At 40.7% G+C, this 24,066-nt stretch overlaps 1 protein-coding gene across 16 annotated transcripts in view; it reads right to left on the bottom strand.

The window, feature by feature from the left end:
- USP54 (ubiquitin specific peptidase 54) overlaps positions 1 to 24,066 on the bottom strand; it is a 135,478-nt gene that overhangs the window by 33,746 nt on the left and 77,666 nt on the right. For all 16 annotated transcript variants that reach the window (XM_076010149.1, XM_076010151.1, XM_076010153.1 and 13 more), the window contains 7 exons: positions 10,415 to 10,549; positions 6,966 to 7,079; positions 6,744 to 6,826; positions 5,875 to 5,980; positions 5,615 to 5,761; positions 3,057 to 3,206; positions 1,195 to 1,363 (listed from right to left, as the gene is read on the bottom strand). In XM_076010149.1, coding sequence (XP_075866264.1) covers positions 1,195 to 1,363; positions 3,057 to 3,206; positions 5,615 to 5,761; positions 5,875 to 5,980; positions 6,744 to 6,826; positions 6,966 to 7,079; positions 10,415 to 10,549 — 904 coding nt within the window. The remainder of the gene's footprint in view (positions 1 to 1,194; positions 1,364 to 3,056; positions 3,207 to 5,614; positions 5,762 to 5,874; positions 5,981 to 6,743; positions 6,827 to 6,965; positions 7,080 to 10,414; positions 10,550 to 24,066) is intronic.

Here is a 24,066-nt window from a genome sequence, read left to right as displayed (position 1 = left end):
AGATAAGCACAACAGGACAAATGGGTGTTTGACTGAAGAGAGAAGCAGACCAGGTCTGGGTGGGGTATAAGAGTAGGAAGAAAGCACCAGGTACCAAGCAGCAGGAAAGTACAAAGGGGAGGGAGAAAGGTTTAAAGTCAAGTATCTTCTCTTTCAAAATTATACTAAGGGCCAGCCCTAAATCCAGAAGAGTTAAAAGAACATTCCTTCTTCTTCCTTTTCAGAAATCAAGCCAAAACTATTACGTTACAATTCAAATATATTATAAGCCTCTGTGGGCTAGCCTAAGAGTTTAGCCATTAAGCTGAAAATTGTTTCTATAGGGAAACATTATTTAAGTTCCAAACAATTGACTTAAGAAGTGAACAACTGGGCCGGGCGCTGTGGCTCACGCCTGTAATCCTAGCTCTTGGGAGGCCGAGGCGGGCGGATTGCTCAAGGTCAGGAGTTCAAAACCAGCCTGAGCAAGAGCGAGACCCCGTCTCTACTATAAATAGAAAGAAATTAATTGGCCAACTGATATATATATATAAAATTAGCCGGGCATGGTGGCGCATGCCTGTAGTCCCAGCTACTCGGGAGGCTGAGGCAGAAGGATCACTCAAGCCCAGGAGTTTGAGGTTGCTGTGAGCTAGGCTGACGCCACGGCACTCACTCTAGCCTGGACAACAAAGTGAGACTCTGTCTCAAAAAAAAAAAAAAAAAAAAAAAAAAAAAGAAGTGAACAACTGATTCATAAGCCAATGTATATCACTACTGCATTTGGAATTTTTTAAAAAATCTTTTATCTCAAGCAAAATAACCAGCTTTGAAGTGACTCAAATAATTTTTCTTGTCTTAACAATTCACTAAGTCACTGTTAAATTGCTAATAAAAAAAAAACCAGTCATCTTTACCAGTATTAGAAGGCTAACTACCAAGCCTTACAAACTTGATATCTCAGTCTAAACATAATTTCCTTCTCAGTTTTGAGTTGGGGCCAAGTGATTTAGATAACACACTCTCTCGAAGGCTGAAGAAAACAAAGCCCAGCATGAGTAAGTTAGGCTTCAGCACAAGTTGGCACTTCTTTCTTACCTCTAATGGGCCCTCCTTCTCCAAGCTAGGTTATATGCTAGGCACAAAAGTGTGAGTCCCAACTGTCTGATCACATGGGATGGAGGGAGGGCAGAGGTAAAGAGGTAGGCTGCTCACCTGAATCTTCACTGTCATAGCACATCCTGCTGTATGACTGGAACTCAGCTTGGGGAAACAGATCCTGGGTGGACACTGGGGTACCCTGGGGATCTGCATAAAGCAGTAGCAAGGGCTGATAATGCCCCTTGATGCATTTGGTCACCACATCCTTCCATTTGGGCCCAATCTGAACCAGAAACAACCAGAAGAACATGACAATTATACTTCACATCTACAATTCAAAACATATCTTCTTGTTCTGCTTTTCTAAAGGACATAGAAGAGATGAAAAGATAAGAATTGGAAAAACAGACAACAAAAGGGATCTTCGACCTCAACACATTTACTATTATTATTATTATTATTATTATTTTGCAAAATCCTTTTAGAAAGCATTAAAATCCTTTTAAGAGAAAGGAAGGATGAATAAAATTATTTTTATTTCTGTGAAACATCAACTCGGTTGTAAAATATAAATAAAAGTTCTCAGAGGGGATATGCTATGTGAAGGAAATACAGCAGCCTTGGTGACCAATTTCTTCTGACAGACTTCATGTTGAAGACCTCACTAGAAATTTGCATTTCCATAATTTCCTCCTAAATATTAAAATCACTTTAATAAAGCTGAAAAGCAGACAGAAACTCTCTTACAGATAGACTGCCTCAGAATACATGACTTTCGCTTTCAGAGTTCACACATGGCAGGACACAAAATGTCAAACTGCTTAGAATAGACAGCTGAACTTCTCGGCCTTAGCCGTGTGCTGGATACAACCCTGCAACCACAGTGTAAAAGACTGACAGAACAGACAAGGAAACAATCCAACCAAACCCCCAAACTCACCCCATTTGAGGAGCTTGAACCAGTCACGTTTCTTAGATGATGTGCTCTTAGAGTTGAACAACTAGCATAGTGATTTGTTCATAATAGTTCAGTATATTTTTAACTGAATTACCAGCATTTTAATTAAAAAATATTTATATGCTTTTCACATGTATATCTTATTTAATACCTTGTAAGGGTATTTTTTCAAATGAAAAACCTAAAGTTCGAAGAACTTATATAAATTGTCCCAAATTACAACAGCACAAAAGATACAAAGAAGAAACTAATGAGGGAATTTGACAAAGACTTTATTATTTGTGGAACATACTGCTTAAAGTCCATGCATGGATTGGTATAGGTTATAGTCATACCATGTCCCCCTTGCTGCTAACCTTATCATAAGGGCTTCCTAACTCTTGCAGATAACCTAAACTACTTCAGCCCCAGACACTGTGGTTTACATAGTATCAAGTTTCCAGCTTTAAGTATAATTATAGCCCTACTTTTCCTACACAATCCCAAAAAACATGTTTATCTGTGATAGGACACTTCAGGGAAATAACAATTAATGATGGCCCGTGGCTTCCACCTGTAATCCTAGCTCTCTGGGAGGCCAAGGTGGGTGGATCATCTGAGCTCAGGAGTTTGAGACCAACCTGAGCAAGAGCGAGACCCTATCTCTACTAAAAATAGAAAGAAATTAGCCGACAACTAAAAATATATAGAGAAAAAAATTAGCCAGGCATGGTGGTGCATGCCTGTAGTCCCAGCTACTTGGGAGGCTAAGGCAGGAGGATGCTTGAGCCCAGGAGTTGGAGGCTGCAGTGAGCTATAATCTTGCCACGGCACTCCAACCTGGGCAACAGAGCAACACTTTGTCTCTTAAAAAAAAAAAAAAAAAGACTAATACCCTCATAAATTCAATGACAGAAAAATATAAAGTATATACTATGTCTTATAGAGCTTTTGGGGGCATAAATACTGAAGACAAATAATTATCCTTGGTTTTTTGTCATAGTCACCAAACACTTCAAGAAGGCTTGCATATTCCTACCTCCTTGACATGAGCATCATCAAAATACATCCATTTGCGGATCTTTGTTTGAAAAAAGAATGTAGAATAATGTTTGCCATAGTAACAGATCATTCCAACTAAGTACAATTCAGATTGCTTGGCCCGGTCATCTGTCACTCTGAAAAACAGCTGTGAGGAAAGAATAGAAAGGAAAGAACAGTCAGATAATCATCTCACATCATCTCTCAGCCCCAGATTCCATCAACATTTCTTAATTAAGGCAATGACTTGCTTCTCACTCCAGTCTAAGGTATTTTGCTAGTCTAATCATCAGAAATTAACCTACAAAAGCAAAAAGTAGGGAAAAGCAAGATGGATAATGGCCAGTAAACTTGCAGGTGTGATGTTTCTTCATACCTTTTTTTATTTTTAAATTTTTTAGAGACAGGGTCTCCTCCTCCCACCGAGACTGGAGTACAGTGGTGCAATCACAGCACACTGCAGCCTCCTACCTCAGGCTCCCAAGTAGCAGGGACTACAGGTGCAAGCCATTATGCCCAGATAACATACCTTTCAACAATATTTTCTTACTGCGTCCCATCATAAGAGGAGCCAGGAAAGTTAAAACAAAAAAAGCACTCTGGGAGGCCGAGGCGGGCGGATTGCTCAAGGTCAGGAGTTCAAAACCAGTCTGAGCAAGAGTGAGACCCCTGTCTCTACTATAAATAGAAATTGATTGGCCAACTAATATATAGAGAAAAAATTATCCGGGCATGGTGGCACATGCCTATAGTCCCAGCTACTCGGGAGGCTGAGGCAGTAGTATCACTTGAGCCCAGGAGTTTGAGGTTGCTGTGAGCTAGGCTGACGCCATGGCACTCACTCTAGCCTGGGCAACAAAGTGAGACTCTGTCTCAAAAAATAAATAAATAATACAAAATAAAACAAAACAAAAAACCAACTCTTTCTAGTTTCAAAGGCTTTTTATCAGCTGGCCCCATAAACAACATTTCCTGTCGAGAACCTAAGTAGGGGGTAAGAAAACCCTAAGGAGGAACAATATAGCCATGCTGGTTTATCAGCTTTTCAATTTCTAGGTGCCCAACATAGTCCTAAGTACTAACAGACATAAAAAAAACTTCTTCTGAAGAAAAGGATTCTGGCTTTGACAAACTTATTTGGTTGAGAAAACAATCAAAAGTTAAACCATGGCCGGGCGCTGTGGCTCACGCCTGTAATCCTAGCTCTTGGGAGGCCGAGGCGGGCGGATTGCTCAAGGTCAGGAGTTCAAAACCAGCCTGAGCAAGAGCAAGACCCCGTCTCTACTATAAATAGAAAGAAATTAATTGGCCAACTGATATATATATAAAAAAAAAATTAGCCGGGCATGGTGGCGCATGCCTGTAGTCCCAGCTACCCGGGAGGCTGAGGCAGAAGGATCACTCGAGCCCAGGAGTTTGAGGTTGCTGTGAGCTAGGCTGACGCCACGGCACTCACTCTAGCCTGGGCAACAAAGCGAGACTCTGTCTCAAAAAAAAAAAAAAAAAGTTAAACCATGGCTGGGCGCGGTGGCTCATGCCTGTAATCCTAGCTCTCTAGGAGGCCGAGAGGCAGGCAGATCCTTTGAGCTCAGGAGTTCGAAACCAACCTGAGCAAGAGCAAGACTCGTCTCTACTATAAATAGAAAGAAATTAATTGGCCAACTAATATATATAGAAAAAATTAGCCAGGTGTGGTGGCGCATGCCTGTAGTCCCAGCTACTCTGGAGGCTGAGGCAGGAGGATTGCTTGAGCCCAGGAGTTTGAGGTTGCTGTGAGCTAGGCTGACGCCACGGCACTCACTCTAGTCTGGGCAACAAAGTGAGACTCTGTCTCAAAAAAAAAAAAAAAAAACAAAAAGTTAAACTATTACAGTACAGAATATATAGGCTACAGGAATTTAGAAAAAAGAAGATTTCATTGTCCACATCCTAATCCGGTCAGATTCCTTAGGAAGTAAACCTAAAATAAGATCCCATATAGTTCATTTATTCTCAATTGTGGCTTAATGACATTAAAAAACAACAATGAAAGCTCTCCTTAGTCATAGGATTATCCCAGGGGAAAACCAGTAGAAAGAAAACCACAGAGTTTCTGGTTCTTCTCTTGAACTGAAGGAAAATCCTGGCTGTCCCTATACTGGGGCATGGAGCTAATAAGGTAGAGACTCGGGTCTAAAGTCTTTTTCCCTGTTTGTTTCTCTGAATAGATGTACAGAAAACCACTGAGCCACTAAATTCTCTTCCAAGCAGCTTCATTATCTTCTCAACAGACATTGATTCCTCACTGTGAATTTCCTATTTTGGGGCTCAGGTCATCAACTTTTATTTCTTTCACATTCCATAGTGGGTTTCTAGTCAGGATTGTCCACTCCTTTGACCTTAAACCTCCCATAGTTGAATACACTTCCCTACTGTATACTGGTATAAACTCATAATGAGTATAAATACTTGTCATCTAGGACATGCCTGTTCATTCAGTTCTCACTGGCCTTAACCAATATTAAGACACAAGAACTCTTACAGCAGAGAAAAGGTAATTAGGTAATTAACACGCACATCACCAAGCTTCAGGCAAGTACCCAGGCTGTGGATAACATCCTCTGCCAAGTCTGAGTGGTCCGAGTCCCATACCAGCCCAATTGTGATAATCTGTGGAGCATTCATCAATACTCGGCGAATTCGGATCCTCTCTCCACAGTTGCTCTGAAATACACATATAAGGCTAGTTCAACAAGTTTCCTGAATTGGCCCTGCCTCAATTCCACTAATCCCAGGATTCCCCTTCCTACTCAAAATCCCAACCCTATTTAACTCACCGGGCAGTTCCGCAAATCCCCCATGGTACTGGCATTCTGTAGCAGCTCACCAAACATACTTGGTGAAGGTTTTTCTCTTCTTTCCAGCATACAAATAGCCTGATTGCTTCAAGATGGAGAATGGAAGGGGGATGATAGTGGGAGATGTACTGAGTTACTGCTAAATCAAATATACCATTCATGTAAACTCCTAACTTACATGTTTGACTTTCTTCCTCTGCTCACTATACCAAAGCCCCTTGTTCTGACCAGGCTTAGTATCTCACAAACACAATGAGTACCTCTACCTATCCCAAAATCCAAAGCTCATAAAATCCCAATTCCTCCATAACTGAGCCAAAGAAAAGGGGAGGCATGGGAAAGGAAAGAAGGAGAACAAAAGTTATTTTTTTATTTTTTTTTTGAGACAGAGTCTCACTTTGTTGCCCAGGCTAGAGTGAGTGCCATGGCGTCAGCCTAGCTCACAGCAACCTCAAACTCCTGGGCTCAAGCAATCCTCCTGCCTCAGCCTCCCAAGTAGCTGGGACAACAGGTATGCACCACCATGCCCGGCTAATTTTTTCCTATATATATTAGTTGGCCAATTAATTTCTTTCTATTTATAGTAGAGATGGGGTCTCACTCCTGCTCAGGCTGGTTTCAAACTCCTGACCTTGAGCGATCCGCCCGCCTCGGCCTCCCAGAGTGCTAGGATTACAGGCGTGAGCCACTGCACCCGGCCAAAAGTTATTTTAAAAGTACTGTTCTGAGTATCCACTATATAGCATAGACTCAGCAATAAGGCTATCAGCTATTTGAATGCCTTCAGTTAAAACTCAATCAACTGGAGGAGTGCCTAAGGGTACAGTAGAGACCCCTGTAAGACTCACCAAAGGGAAGTAGTAGAGATATAATGTACCATCTGGATGAAAGGCAGTGGATCAGATGTGGCGCCACAGCTAGTACATACACACTGAACCAGGGAGAAAAAAGCAAAACCAAGAAGCCACAGTCATGAACTGTTTGGGCACCCATTTAACACCCCACAACCCAGGATAAAGTGTTCTTGAAGAAGAGGACTAAGAAAAGATGGGGATAGAGGTAGGGTTCACCTGCTCGAACAATGTCATTGCAAATTTCTGGTGGGAAATGCAGTGTTGGGCAGTACATATATCCTCTTTGGTTTCATCAGCAATGTGGAAGTGAATTCTCATCAGGAGGTTTTCCTGACAGGGAAAGAACAAAAAAGTACACCAATAATACTTAACAGATAAATATACAAATCGGTAAGCAGCTTACCCAGAGAAACAGCAGCCTTTCTGGAAGGTAGAAATACTTCAGATTTTTTTTTTTTAACTTTTTACTTTGAAATAATTATAAATTCACAGCAAGTTTCAAAAAATGTACAAGAGGTCCCATGTATCCTTTACCCAGTTTCCTCCAACAATAACCTAGTTTCCTCCAACAGTAACCTCTTACCTAACTATAATACATTATCAAAACGAAGAAAGGGACATTGATATAATCCACAGAGTTTATTCAGATTTCACCAGTTTTACATGCTCTCATTTGTGTATGTATGCATTGTGTGTATGAGTGGCTCCACGCAATTTTATCACATGTTACAGTCATGTACCGTGTTTCCCCGAAAATAAGACAGGGTCTTATATTTATTTTTCCTCAAGAAGATACCCTAGGGCTTATTTTCAGGGGATGTGTTATTTTCCCCTCAAAGCGTCAGCTTGCAGCACGTATAGGATGGTCGGGACCTGACAAGGGGAGCCAACCTTGTTGGTGGGGCTGCCAGCACTTTTCCCGTCACCTCTGGGATAGTAGCTGTCACGACGAGGCAGATGAGAAAGGCTGCTAGTCTTCTTTACCGCTCCATTACGAAATGCATGGGTTGTGCAGATAGGCTGCGTAGCCACACCCATCACTAGGTCTTATTTTCCGGGTAGGGCTTATATTGCGCAAATGCTTAGAAATCCTGCTAGGGCTTATTTTGTGGGTAGGTCTTATTTTTGGGGAAACACGGTAACCACCACCACAATCAATATAGAACAGTTCCATCACCACAAAGACTCCTTCATGCTACCCCTATAGAGCCTTACTCATCCAACCCCACCCCTAACTCCTAGGCAATCACTAACCTATTCTCCCATCTCTATCATTGTTATTTCAAGAATGTTCTTTTTTTTTTTTTTTTTTTGAAACAGAGTCTGACTGTGTGGCCTGGGCTAGAGTGCCATGGCATCAGCCTAGCTCACAGCAACCTCAAACTCCTGGGCTCAAGCAATCCTTCTGCCTCAGCTTTCCGAGTAGCTGGTATTAAGGCACATGCCACCATCCCGGCTAATTTTTTTCTATTTTTAATTGTTTGGCTAATTTCTTTCTATGTATAGTAGAGACGAGAGTCTCACTCTTGCTCAGGCTGGTTTCGAACTCCTGACCTTGAGTGATCCACCCAGCTCGGCCTCCCAGAGTGCTAGGATTATAGGCATGAGCCACTGCACCCAGCCAGTATATAATCTTTTGATATTGCACCTTTCACTTAGCATAATTCCCTTGAGATCTATATAAATTGTATAAAGCAATGGTTCCTTTTTATTGCTGCTTAGTATGCCATGTTATAAAAGTATCATAGTTTATTTATTTATTTATCTATCTTTTTGGAGATAGAGTCTCACCTTGTTGCCCAGGCTAGAGTGAGTGCCATAGCGTCAGCCTAGCTCACAGCAACCTCAAACTTCTGGGTTCAAGGAATCCTGCTGCCTCCGCCTCCCAAGTAGCTGGGACTACAGGCATGTGCCACCATGCCCGGCTAATTTTTTCTATATATATTAGTTGGCCAATTAATTTCTTTCTATTTTTAGTAGAGACGGGGTCTCCCTCTTGCTCAGGCTGGTTTCAAACTCCTGACTTCGAGCAATCCGCCCGCCTCAGCCTCCAAGAGTGCTAAGATTACAGGCGTGAGCCACCTTGCCCGGCTCACAGTTTGTTTAAACATCTAGCCATGAGGGATACTTGGGCTGTTTCTAGTTTTTACTATTATGAATAAAGCTCCTATGAACATTCATGTACAGGTTTTTATATAAACATAAGTTTTCGTTTCTCTAGGATACATTTCCAGGAATGCAACTGCTAAATCATATGGTAGTTTGCATGTTTAGTATTTTTTTTTGAGACAGAGTCTCACTTTGTTGCCCAGGCTAGAGTGACTGCCGTAGCAGCAGCCTAGCTCACAGAAACCTCAATCTCCTGGGCTCAAGCGATCCTACTGCCTCAGCCTCTTGAGTAACTGGGACTATAGGCATGCGCTACCATGCCCAGCTAATTGTTTTTTTGTATATACATTTTTTTTTTTTTTTGAGACAGAGTCTCACTTTGTTGCCCAGATGAGCGTGAGTGCCGTAGCATCAGCCTAGCTCACAGCAACCTCAAACTCCTGGGCTCAAGCAATCCTCCTGCCTCAGCCTCCCGAGTAGCTGGGACAACAGGCATGCACCACCATGCCTGGCTAATTTTTTCTATATAGATTAGTCGGCCAATTAATTTCTTTCTATTTATAATAGAGACGGGTCTCGCTCTTGCTCAGGCTGGTTTCGAACCCCTGACCTCGAGCAATCCGTCCACCTCTGCCTCCCAGAGTGCTAGGATTACAGGTGTGAGCCACGGCACTCGGCCTGTATATACATTTTTAGTTGGTCAATTAATTTCTTTCTATTTTTAGTAGAGACGGGTCTCGCTGTTGCTCAGGCTGGTCTCAAACTCCTGTCCTTGAGCAATCCTCCTGCCTTGGCCTCCCAGGATTACAGGCATGAGCCACCACGCCTGGCCTGCATGTTTAGTTTTTAAAGAAACTGACCAATGGTTTTCCAGACTGGCTACACCATTTTACATTCCCACCAGCAATGTATCAGTGATCCAGTTTCTCAGAAGTACCTCTAATTTTGGCCCTGTGATGGGATGTATATCACTCTCAGATTTTCTAAATGGATAGAGAATCTTTTAAACATTGATGGATAGAATACAGAGTTCAGAAGAATCAGGGGCACTAGGGACAAGGTGGTTATCTATTAATATATAGCATACCCACACTTGTGCTAGGGACTCAGTTATTCCCTGTTTAATTATCTTTAGAAATGGAGGAGTTATCAAAGTGTGGTCCCCAGACCAGCAGCATCAGTATTAGCATCACCTGGAAACTTGTTAGAGATGAACATTCTGGGGCTCCGCACCAGGCCTGCTGATTCAGAAACTCTAGAGGTACAGCCCAGCAATTTGTATTTTAATGAGCCCTGGCTACTCTAAAGGTAAGAGCTACTGTTTTGGACAATGTCAAGCACAAAACAACCCTAAGCCTAAAGGAAAAAAATAATAAATCCTTTAGGCAATTTACACTATAATAAAAGACACTTTAGAGCTCTGAAAAACTATAAAAACCCCTCCTAGTTCTAACTGCAAAGGTAAGGACACACTAAATTCCACCTTAAAGTAGCCAGTCCCTGAGACCATCAACAGTCCCACCCCATATCAAAGAGGGCCAGAGGCCAGCACTTACAAAGCACTCCGCAGCATCATCCATAATTCCCAGCTGGAAACGTTGTTCATCCTGGAAAGTCTTTGCCAGAGCACTGCGGAGAGTGTCAGATGGAAGCACTTTTTCACTACTACATTGAAACTGGTTAAAGATTCCCTGTAGAGAAAAGGTTAGACAAGAGAAAAAGTGCAATGCGGTTATTAAGCTTCTACACATTCTAGTCTGTCAGGCTAGCATCTCCATGCTGATAGCTATGGAACCAAATGTGCTTTCCATGGATTGATATGGCTGTAGATAGTAATAGAAAGAAAAAAAAAATCAAGAGTAAGAATCTGTGTTAATAATGATCCTTAAGGCCGGGCGCGGTGGCTCACGCCTGTAATCCTAGCACTCTGGGAGGCCGAGGCGGGCGGATTGCTCAAGGTCAGGAGTTCAAAACCAGCCTGAGTGAGACCCCGTCTCTACCATAAAAACAGAAAGAAATTAATTGGCCAACTAATATATATAATATAAAAATCAGCCGGGCATGGTGGCTCGTGCTTGTAGTCCCAGCTACGCGGGAGGCTGAGGAAGCAGGATCGCTTGAGCCCAGGAGTTTGAGGTTGCTGTGAGCTAGGCTGACACCACGGCACTCACTCTAGCCTAGGCAAGAAAGCGAGACTCTGTCTCAAAAAAAAAAAAAAAAAAAATAATGATCCTTAATCCTACACCTGATTGTGATGCTGTCAAGGACACATTAGGAGAACCCATAGTCAGAATTAACATAATACAGTTACAGACAGAAGTATATGTTTAGGTGAAAAAGGATAAGTTACATATGAATTGGCAAATAATTCCCTGGGGGCTCATCCTATGAAACTTGGATTCCCTCTTTTAAATTTATCAGCTAATATAAAATTACCAAAAAGTACAAAGGATACAACCCAAACCTGTGTCTAACACCCAGAAATAAACATCCCACCAGGTTTATTTCCAGTCTACACACTCCTATTCAAGACTGCCCTGTTCAAGACTGCCCACGCTCACACTCTATCACCTCACCATCCTCTTTGTATTAATATAATAGGCCCCCCCCAAAAAAAAATATAATAGGCCCTATTTATGCCCCACATTTTGATCTAATCATTCCATTAAGGCATAGAACAAATGTGTTTTGCTTTGTTTTTTAATAAACAGTGTGTTGCTCTGTCGCCTAGGCTGGAGTGCAATGGCACAATCATAGCTCACTGTAACCTCAAATTCCTGGGCTCAAGTTATCCTCCCACATCAGCCTCCTGTGTAGGCAGGACTACAGGTACGCACCACCATACCTGGTTAATTTTTAAAAATTTTTTGTGGAGATGGAATCTCACTGTGTTGCCAAGGCTGGTCTCGAACTCCTGGCCTCAAGTGATCCTCCTGCATTGGCCTCCCAAAGTGCTGGGATTATAGGCATGAGCCATTGCACCCAGCAAAGATTGCTCTACTCTCTATCAGCCACTCAGTATCATGAGTTTGTTGCATAACCTCCTGTTTTTAATACTTTTACACATATAATCCCTAAATAATGCATAGTATACTTTTGTGTGTATGTATGTGTACTTTTGGTTTATATAGAAAGTATCACACTGAATTTTGTGGGGTTTTTTATTCAGCATTGTTTCTGAGATCTAGCCGTGATAATATACACAAACCTAGTACATCTATTTATCGATTTCTTTATTGACAAAAGTTTTGTCAGTCTCTTTTTTGTTGTTGTTTTTGTTTGTTTGTTTGTTTGTTTGTTTGTTTTGCTATTATAAAGAGACAATGCCAACTTATACTTCCACCAGTACACAATATAAACTTTCTCATATTCTTTTCAAAAATTAATACTGTCAGACTGGTAAATTTTAATCTAACTACATTTAGTCCTTCTGGGTTCTTTGTAAGTATTACTTGTTGCAAATATCTTCTCCTAGTCTACTAATCTTGGTTATGGTGTATTCTAATGCACAGTTTTTTCTTTTGGTGTAATTAAATACATCTATCTTCTCCATTTTTGCCTATACCTGAACCCTGATTAATACAATGTCCAGAGAATAAAATCAAAGGTGGCAACAAGTGGCACCTAGCTGCTGAGTCCTTCCTAGGTGGTATTGGATCCTCCTCCAAGAACAGAATGTGCTCCTTGACATCATGAATCCCAGATCCTCACTAAACCACCCAGATACATGACTTACTCAGCAATGTATTACATACTAACAGACCAGAAGAATGTTTCTTACTCCAAATTATTAGTGATTTCTTCATTTAAAAAAACTCAGTATTATTTTTCAGACACATTACTAATGAGACCAGAAATGACACCCTACTTTACAAATCTACCTATGTGATCTAAGAATAGGAAACCTTACCAACCTTAAGTGGTCAATTCTTGGTTCTTACCTTAATTATTAACCTATTAGCAGCGTTTGACTCAGCTGATCTTTAAAATACTTTCTTCCCTTAGCTTCCAGAGCATCACATGGTCCTGGTTTTCTTCTTATCTCACTGGCCACTCCTTATCAGTCTCCTTTGCTGATTCCTTTTCAATTCCAAGATTCAGGCCCTGGACCTCTTGATTTCCCTATAGTCATTCATACTCTCAGTGGTCTCATCTAGTATCACAGTTTTATTATTATTATTTTTTTTTTTGAGACAGTCTCACTTTGTTGTCCAGGCTAGAGTGAGTGTCATGGCATCAGCCTAGCTCACAGCAACCTCAAACTCCTGGGCTCAAGCAATTCTTCTGCCTCAGCCTCCCGAGTAGCTGGGACTACAGGCATGCGCCACCATGCCCAGCTAATTTTTTCTATATATATTAGTTGGCCAATTAATTTCTTTCTATTTATAGTAGAGACGGGGTCTCACTCTTGCTCAGGCTGGTTTCGAACTCCTCACCTCAAGCAATCCGCCCACCTAGGCCTCCCAGGGTGCTAGGATTACAGGCGTGAGCCACCACGCCCAGCCAGTATTGTGGTTTTAGATACCATACATAAATTGGTAATTCCCAAATATACATTAACAGCCCAAATCTCCCTACTGAATTCCAGATTTGTATATCCAATTATATACTCATATCTACATGTCAGTATCAATAGGCGTATCTTAAATTTCACATCCCCCAAACTAAATTTCTTCTCTTTCCCCCTAAAATCAGATACATCTGTATTGTGCCCCACTTCAATAAATGACAACACCATCCCTGCAGTTGTTTAGGCCAAAAAGCCTGGAAGTCAGCTGGACACAGTGGCTCACGCCTGTAATCCTAGCATTATGGGAGGCCGAGTCGGGAGGATCGATTGAGGTCAGGAGTTCAAGACCAGCCTAAGCAAGAGCGAGACCCCATCTCTACTAAAAATAGAAAAAATTAGCCAGTCAACTAAAAATGGAAACAAAAAATTAGCCAAGTGTGGTGGCTTGTGCCTGTAGTCCCAGCTACTCAGGAGGCTGAGGCAGGAGGATTGCTTGAGCCCAGGAATTTGAGGTTCCTATGAGCTAGGCTGACCCCACAGTACTCACTCTAGCCCAGGCAACCAAGCAAGACTCTGTCTCAAAAAAGAAAAGAAAAAAAAAAACCTTGGAAGTCTTTCTTTTCTTTTTGGAGACACGGTCTCACTCTGTTACCCAGACTAGAATGCAGTGGCATCATCATAGCTCACTGCTACCTCAAACTCCTGGTCTCAGGCAATCCTCCTGCCTAAGCCTCCCAGGTAGAAGTCATCTTTGACCTTTCTCTTGCTCTCTAAACTCACATCCAATCTATTAGCAAATCGTCTTATTTCTACCCTCAAAATACATCTAGTCGTCACACTCCTCACCACCTTATCTGCTATCACCCTAGTCCAAGCCATCTCATCTCTTCACTGGATGACTGTAATAGTCTCCTGACTGATCCTCTTGTCTCCCTGAGGAAACACACAGTAGTCTCAACACAATAGTCAGATGATTTTTTGAAAATATAAATCAGATCATGTCATTCCTCTGCTCAAAATCCTCTAAAGATTTCCATTGCATACACAGTAAAAGCCAAAGTAGTAAGTCCTTACATAATCTGGCCTGCTATTTTACATCTGGCTCACCTCACATCAGCCACACTGACCCCTTTCCATGCCCCAAACTCACCACACATGTTCTGGACCCAGGGCCTTTGCACTTGAATTCTCTGCCTGGATCACTCTTCCTCTAGGTATGTGTGGCTCAGTCACTCATTTCTTGTAGTTTTTATCCAAATATTACCTTCTCAGTATAGTATTTCCTGATCACCCTATTTAAAATCTCAAGATCTACTCTCCCATCCCAAACTCCCATTACTTGTTTTTATTTTTTTTTTTTCTTTTTTGAGATAAGGTCTCACTCTATTACCCAGAGCTAGAATGCAGTGGAATCATCATAGCTCACTGCAATCTCAAACTGCTAGGCTCAAACAATCCTCCTAAGTAGCTGGAACTATAGGCACTTGCCACCACACCTGGCTAATTTTTCTTTTTCTTTTCCTTTTTTTTTTAATAGAGACAAGGTCTCACTCAGGCTGGTGTCGAACTCCTGGCCTCAAGTGATCCTCCTGCCTCAGCCTCCCAAAGTGCTAGGATTACAGGGGTGAGCCACCACAACCAGCCTGTTTTATTTTTCTCAATGGCACTTATTACTGTCTGTCATACCATGTATTTTACTTACTGTCTGACTCCACTCTCTAGAATATAAGTATGAGGACATAAATTTTAATCCTTTTATTCCCTGCTATACTCCCAACACCTAGGACAGTACTGGCATATAAAGAACAACCAATAACTACCTTTGAATAAATGAATGGATGGCTCAATTCATCATGTGATGTGAGTAGATCAATTAAGGGGAAACATTATTAAGTTCCCTATCTCTTTTTTTTTTTTTTTTTGAGACAGGGTCTCGCTTTGTTGCCCAGGCTAGAGTGAGTGCCGTGGCGTCAGCCTAGCTCACGGCAACCTCAAACTCCTGGGCTCAAGCAATCCTCCTGCGTCAGCCTCCTGAGTAGCTGGGACTACAGGCACGTGCCACCATGCCCGCTAATTTTTTCTCTATATATTAGTTTGCCAATTAATTTCTTTCTATTTATAGTAGAGATGGGGTCTCGCTCTTGCTCAGGCTGGTTCTGAACTCCTGACCTTGAGCAATCCGCCCGCCTCAGACTCCCAGAGTGCTAGGATTACAGGCATGAGCCACCGCGCCCGGCCTCCTATCTCTTTTTTAAACATGTGAAGAATCATCTGGAAAAGCTGAAAAACTTTCTTTTTTTTTTGTTTTTTTTGAGACAGAGTCTCACTTTGTTGCCCAGGCTAGAGTGAGTGCCGTGGCGTCAGCCTAGCTCACAGCAACCTCAAACTCCTGGGCTCAAGTGATCCTACTGCCTCAGCCTCCCAAGTAGCTGGGACTACAGGCATGCACCACCATGCCCGGCTAATTTTTTCTATATATATTAGTTGGCCAATTAATTTCTTGCTATTTATAGTAGAGACGGGGTCTCGATCTTGCTCAGGTTGGTTTCGAACTCCTGAGCTCAAATGATCCCCCTGCCTCGGCCTCCCAGAGAGCTAGGATTACAGGCGTGAGCCACCGCGCCTGGCCTTGAAAAACTTTCTTAAGGTACTATATAACTGGTTAGAGCAAAATGATATTATTAATAAATTTAGTCCTGCTAATTTCAAGACAAAACTGTTTTTACCATTCTACTCTCTCACTAACATCTTTCCTCCTCATACACAGTGAATATCTACCCCTGCAGTAGCTTAAGAACAGATTACTGTGTAACCTATTATTTCTTTTTTTTTTATTTCAGCATATTATGGGGGTACAAATGTTAAGGTTACGTATATTGCCCATGCCCCCACCCACCCACCTGACACACAATAAATGTTATTCCTATATGTCCACTTAAATGTTGATCTGTTAATACCAATTTGCTGGTGAGTACATGTGGTGCTTGTTTTTCCATTCTTGAGAGACATCACTTAGTAGAATGGGTTCCAGCTCTATCCAGGAATATACAAGAGGTGCTATATCACCATTGTTTCTTAAAGCTGAATAGTACTCCATGGTATACATATACCACATTTTATTACTCCACTCATGTATTGATGGGCACCTGGGTTGTTTCCACACCTTTGCGATTATGAACTGTGCTGCTATAAACATTCGAGTGCAGGTGTCCCATTTGTAGAGTGTCATTTTATCTTTTGGGTAGATGCCCAGTAGTGAAATTGCTGTAACCTATTATTTCCCTACAAATGATTCCATATGATGTGGAGGAGGCAGTGCCAGCAATACATATTTAGCATTACTTAATAAGCTTTGGGGAAATCTATTATAATCACTACAAGTTATTTGGGATCAACCTTAGGAATCTACACACGAGTCTAATATAAGGTCAGGTAAAGGCAGTGCAGGGCCTTCCATAATTTGCTGCTAGAAGGGGAAGAATGTTTTTCAGTGACCTCTTTAACTTGACCAAAATGAAAGTTTAGGTCCACAGTTTAAAAGTTGGATAACTGTCCAGTGACCTAAGGGATTTTGAAACTTTAGAGGAATAAAGAGAAACAAAGGAAAAGGAAGATGGGAAAAGCAGTGACCACTTCTACAAATTGCATAGTGACCTGACAACCTGAAGACTTGCTGAAAGTCACTCCAGCTTAGCAAAACTTAGTGACCAGTATTATATCCCAACTTACTAGTCTTTCTCAATTGTTATTGGTAGGACATTACTGCTGACATGGGCTCAATCCTCAGAGTAAAGGATGGGTGAGGCTTGATCCTTTGTTCAGAGTCCAAAACTGTTTCCAAAACAAACCAATAGGAAATTATGTCCAGGATAGCTCTGTACAAATCTGACATTTGCAAACTTCGGCCCCTTTAATCTTTCTCAACTGGGTTTCCTTAAGAATTAAGTCCTAATACTTTAAGGCCTCAACTGTTAACTAATGAATTTAACTTCTCTCCTACGGATAGTACTACTTACATACCATCCTAGGGAGAATTAAGAAAATAGGCACTCAAATCACTCTCTGTGTTCTGTAGTTCAGAGGACCCTGATTGAGAAGACAGCATGCCACTCAGAGATGGCACAATGTAATTGTAAAGAGCATGGACTCTGGAGCCAAAGTGGGTTCAAGATCCCAACCCTGGTACTTTACTAGCTATGTGACCTTGGGCAAGGTCTCTAAGCCTAACTTCTCTAGGCTTCATTTTCTCTTTTAAAAGAGGGTTAATAATAGTATTTACCACCTAGGGTTAAGACTAATGCCTGGAAGTATAGTAAATGCTAAGTATTAGGTATTATTATTATATTATTATTCTATTTGGGAGTTGTTTTGGGTTACTGAAGACCCTGTCTGCCACTACGCTATGCCAAAGAAGGGCTCTGAGTCAGGTTCTTCTCCCTTGAGCTAACTCTTCAGTCTCTGAGATCTGGATAGGAAGAACTAAACTCTTTTCTATTCTCTATTCTGTTGCTCCCATTCAAGAGAGGCAGATTTACCATGACCTGGATAACAAGGGTTTCAGCAGAGAAAGGGAAAGGTCTAGGGTCAGAGCTCTGTCTGTACCCACAGTGGGTCTGTAACAACAGATCTGGCTCTTGTGTTCAGTAGCATCAATATTTCCATGCTATAATCTTTACTCATCTCTTAATTACAGGCAGCCTTCTCCATACACACTGAGTATCTGAATGCATTCAAGATGGCCTCGGACTGAATCTTCCTTATTTTCTTATTTTAATTATTGCTGCTAGTCTTGCTCTGCTATTGTTAGGAAGAAGCAAGTGTATTAGGGATAAAGCAGCCTGAGCCAGCCCAGCATGCATCTGTGGAGCTACAGCTCCGGATGAGGCTGTAGCACAAAGCCCCTCTGTTAGAGCAGCACACTAACCCTTGTGTGTCCCTCTCACATGAGCACAGGGGCTGGAACAGGCCTCCTCTCGTTCCCATTTTACCCTCCTCCCACCTTTCCCAGAGGGAGATCCTGTTCACACCAAAGAAAGCCAAGAACATTTAGTTCAGCAGTAAGAACAGGTGGCAGCACCAATAAGGAACAAAAACTGGTATTCTTCCAATTGCTGAGTTCTATGGTAGGCAGAGAAAAAAGGCAGGAAAAACTGAAACCAAGGAATCACTTTTCCCTGTTGGGTCCCTGATAGTTCCATTTCAATAAGCAGAAAAAAACCCACCCTTGAGGTTTCTCTCTGCTCTTCATAGAGTGAAACCAAAGAGGTCTTCCTTTTCATTTTCAGGAAAAGGCAAATTACTTTTTGTCTGTTAACTATTTTCTTGGATGCAGTACAAAAGCAACAAGACTTTAATGACTAAAAGCAGGTGCTTCCCCACCCACCTCTCTTGGATCAAGTAGCAAACAATTCTATCCACATGAACACATAATTATTTGGATTAGTAAAAACCAAGTAAATAAGAGAAAAGTGCCATAAAGACAGTAAGTCTCTATGCTTTGGCATCTAAAAATGCAGCTGTTGCTTAAGTATTTTTTTCTCTAAAACGCAGACTCTGTCTTTCATCAGGGAACAGCTGTTTATTTCTCTTTCAAGATTTCCTAGTCTTACATCTAAAAGAAGTCATGAGTAGAGAGGTGAAGATTAAAGAGAAGAGCTGTCACTAATCTTGCTGCTTTTGAACCCAAGATCTTTGTAAGTGCCCTAGTTAGCAGCCCAACTCACCCGTGAGGTATCCAGCAATATCTTGTGCAAAGGTGTGACACACTATGCCGTGCCACTAACTCAATTCTTAGGGTTTACCTTCTTGATCTAGACTCCCCAAATCACTTACCATTTTGGCTGTCACAATCACTCCTTTCTCTGTACCTCCTGGAAATCACAGAACCTAAATGTGGCCCATCTAGCCTGTTTGTAAATACAACCCTCTGGAAGGAAGGAATATAAGGGAGCTAGTTCTTGAGGATCACTGACTACTGGAAAAAAGAACTTTCACTGGTTGTGTGTTCAAAAGAATGTAGAAAGTTCTCTTTCAAGAAGGGAAAAAGTAGGCAAATGTTTGCCCTTTTGGCATCCCAAAACAATAACATAGGATTTTAACATTTTATTGAAAATTTCAAATATATAAGAGTCAACACAATAGTACAATAAACTCCCATGTATATATATCATCCAACTTCAACAATTATCAACCTGTGGCCAATCTCATTTTATTTATACCACCCACCCACTTAATCCACTCTCAGATCATTCTAAAGCAGATGTCAGACATTTTTCATGTGTAAATATTTTATCTCTAAAATATAAGAACCCTTTTTGTTGAAAATATAACCATAATATCATTACCATACCCAAAAAAGGTAATAATAATTCCTCAGTATGTTAAATATCCAGTCATTTTAATATAAGCTTTTTTCTTTTTTGAGACAGAGTCTTGCTTTGTCACCCAGGCTAGAGGGCCCTGGTGTCAGCCTAGCTCACAGCAACCTCAAACTCCTGAGCTCAAGTAATCCTCCTGCCTTAGCCTCCAGAGTAGCTAGGACTACAGACATGCACCAACAGCCTGGCTAATTTTTCCCTATTTTTAGGAGAGACAGGGTCTTGATCTTGCTCAGGCTGGTCTTGAATTCCTGACCTCAAGGGATCCACCTACCTTGGTCTCCTAGAGTGATAGGGTTACAAGTGTGAGCCACCACACCCGATCTTTTTTTTTTTTTTTAAGATTCAGGATCTTGCTCTGTCACCCAGGCTGGGGTGCAGTGGAACGGTCATAGCTCACTACAGCCTCCAACTCCTGGGCTCAAATGATCCTCCCGCCTCAGCCTTCCAAATAGCTGGGACTACAGGTGTGTGCCACCGCGCCCAGCTAATTTTTAAAATTTTTGTACAGACAAGGTCTCACTGTGTTACACAGGCTGGTCAAACTCCTGGCCTCAAGTGATTCTCCCACCTTGGCCTCCCAAACGGCTGGGATTACAGGGATGAGCCACCGCACTGGGCCAATATAAATTCTTGATCCAACTTTGGGGAAGGAAGCAAATAGCTGGCTAGTTTCTTCCTTGGGATTCTCTATGTCTAAAAACAGCTACCTTCTGGACTTCCTGATTAGAAAAGCACTCACACATCCTTTATCAGTTCCTCAAAATTAAATTCAGTTATCAATACTATATCACCTCATGACTTTAGGGCTTTATTTGCATTCAGTTCATAACTCAATATTTTGGACCTGCAGTGGTGAGGTTAAAGACTATAATAAGCTACATCACACACTCATTCCTGCTACTTGTGCAAAAGAGACAAACACCCACATACACACAAAGATAGAAATACAGATGAACAGAAACACCACAACTTCAAGAAGATGGACAGAGAGACACAGAGACAGAAACAGGCCAAATTCACCTGAGGATGGCACTGCTTTTCATGGTATATCATAAACTAATGTTGAGATTTTATAAAATATAACAATTAATAAAATATAACAAGTTATTTTTGCCAAGATCAAAGATGCAGGACTCTTATAGATTACCAACAATATTCAAGTCAAATTTTGAGAATCAATACATAACCACTTATCCCACAGGGAAAACTAAAAGCAAGAATCCTTCTGGACATACACAAAGGTTTTAAGATTATCTAAGTTTTAGGCTCTGCCATAAATTCTGGAATGGAAAGAATCATGATCTTCTATATTTTTCCTTGTATCCATACCCCTCTATTTGCATATCATGTATAATTCTGAACTCCAAATTTTAAAAAGGATGAAGGATTCAGTTTTCTACTATTCAAGTTATGTTAATGGTTAAATTAGTTGAGAATATTTAAACTAGACACAGCCTAATATCAATTTAAAACTAAGGAAGGATAATCAAAGGACCACACAAATATGTTCAAATCCACACATAGGTAATCAAAACAAAAAAGTTAAACTCAAATAAATGATATCTGGATTAGACATAAGGACATACTTCCTTATGTGAGAGTTGTTTATTGCTAGCTAAAATTTCCAGGGAACATACTAGAAATCTAATTTCCTGGTTTAAACAGCCAGTCCAAGATAATGAGTTTACTTTTCTCTGATACTAGAACAATGAAAAACTTTCCATTCCTACAATCTACAGAAGAAAGGACTAGATCAATACTAAATAATGACACTGGGCACACAAGGGCTCATGCCTATAGTCCTAGGTAATCAGGAGTCTGAGGCAGGAGGACCACTTGAGCTCAAGAGTTAGAGGCTTCAGTGAGCTATGACTACACTACTGCACTACATTGCCTCAGTGACAGAACAAGGCCCTGTTTCTTAAAAAAGAAGAAGAAGGCCGGGCGCGGTGGCTCACGCCTGTAATCCTAGCTCTTGGGAGGCCGAGGCGGGCGGATTGCTCAAAGTCAGGAGTTCGAAACCAGCCTGAGCAAGAGCGAGACCCCGTCTCTACTATAAATAGAAAGAAATTAATTGGCCAACTGATATATATATAAAAAATTAGCCGGGCATGGTGGCGCATGCCTGTAGTCCCAGCTACCCGGGAGGCTGAGGCAGAAGGATCACTCGAGCCCAGGAGTTTGAGGTTGCTGTGAGCTAGGCTGACGCCACGGCACTCACTCTAGCCTGGGCAACAAAGCGAGACCCTGTCTCAAAAAAAAAAAAAAAAAAAAAAGAAGAAGAAGAAGAAGAAGAAGAATGAGTAATTTACATCACTTTATTCCCTGTGCACTTATACTTCAGTAACTAATAGAGAAACACATACATGGTATAACTCAAAAATACTAAAGGATTTATACCCTGAATTCACAAATTTCCCCATAAGAACAGTCTAACTGCTCTGCATATACAGACATTATAGGACATGTTATATATAAAAAAAACCCTATTTCCTCCCCACCTACCCATGCCCTTCAAGCACCATTCCCAGGCTTTTATGCCTTATACTAGCATTCATAAAAGAAAAATCACTAATTGAGAAGATCTGTTGATTTTAATCAATCAACGCACATTCTGCTTTGCCTGTAACAAAAAACACTCTGTCCTACATCCTGGCACTGCAAAGCCTCTAGTACAATCCCTGGAAGAAGAACAAAATCTTTGAGGCATACTAAGTACAGAGGACGGATTTCCTCCCCTGAACAGAGATAAATAAATAAGCCAACACCAAAGTAAAGTCATACCCTGGGGGCTGAGGGTGTATGAGCAGATTCAATATGAATAATAAATAGAGCTCTAGACTATAGGCATGACAACAATTTAGGTCAGAAAAGATCTTTTATAATACTAGATGGATTAAATTTGAGGTGTTTTTGAGGGTACAGGGTTAAAACTTAAATGGGGTTTTTGAGGTAACAGGGTTATTAACACATAAACTTCTTCAATTTTTAGGTCAGAGTTGACTGACATCATGATTCAAGGTAAGCAGAATGACATACTGACACAAATTCCTTTCAATAAAAGGCATCATTAGTAACTTGCAAGCAAGATTTTGAGGCATTCACTAGGGTCTTGATTGCTAAAAAAAAAAAAAAAAAAAAAAGTAAAAAAGAAAAAAAAAAAAAAGATTTTGAGGCTGAATTTACCTTAGGGACTCAATATCAAGTAACAGAAAAAAAAAACAGTACATTTTACAGGACTAAATGTAATAGATTATCATAAATATTGTATACAAATAAAGAATTATAAGCACTAGATACAACATATACTATAATACTTGGTAAAGATCACAAGACACAAAAATACTGACAGACGTTCAAAGAGCAGGAAAAAAAATACAAAATATTAAAGACATGAACCAAAAGGTATTCACATAAGGCCAACATTAAGAGCATTTTAGGAGTTGGTGCTAGATAAAGTACATAATTAAAGAAAGGGCAGGAAGACACATCTTTCAATCGTATATGGAAGGGCAAATCCCTCATCTAAACATCAGGCTAAGGGAAAGTTGGTTAGACTTTGATTCACCTAGAAACATGTTAGTGTTTTTTTGTTTTGTTTTGTCTTTAATAATGGTTACTAGAGTGAACAATTATGCTCCAACATAAAGAAACCTGACTTTACAGAACTGGCAAGTTATTACAAAGTACAGTTGCACCTTCAACAACAAAGGGTTTAGGGGCACTGGCACCAACCTCAGTCAAAAATCTGCATGTAGCTTTTGACTCCCTAAAAACTTAATAGCCTACTGTTGACCAGAAGCCTTACCAATAACATAAATAGGTGATTAGTACATAAGCAGACTATTAGTATTTACATATATTTTATGTATTCATGACATACCTACTTTTTCTTAATATTTTTTCAATATTTCTAGCTACACAGCTTGTCTGCAAGTTTTTCCAAACGGTTGTAAGTCTCTAAAAAGTTTTCCGATATATTTATTAGGAAAAAAAAAAAAAAAAACATGTATAACCAGACCTACAAAAGTTCTTGTTGTTCAAGGGCCAACTATACTTCAAATGAGGAATTTTAGAGCTTCCTGTTTTAGAAAAAAAATCTATGAAATAAGAATTTTATATATCAAATTTAGCATTAGAGAATGCAAACAGGTCGTGAAGGGCCAGCAAAAAAGGAATTATTAGCCTTACCAAACATTCCTCTCATTTTTAAGTGGGAAACAGTAAAAAAATGGGATTTAAATATACAGAATTACACCCACACTGGAAACATCAAAAGGTAACATGTGACTTAACCTAAGGATACCAGATAACTGTT

Source organism: Microcebus murinus, chromosome 14 (assembly GCF_040939455.1).
Source record: "Microcebus murinus isolate Inina chromosome 14, M.murinus_Inina_mat1.0, whole genome shotgun sequence".
Lineage (NCBI taxonomy): Eukaryota > Metazoa > Chordata > Mammalia > Primates > Cheirogaleidae > Microcebus > Microcebus murinus.
The sequence above is the reverse complement of the archived record's forward strand: the minus strand, read 5'-3'. Positions and strand labels throughout refer to the sequence as shown.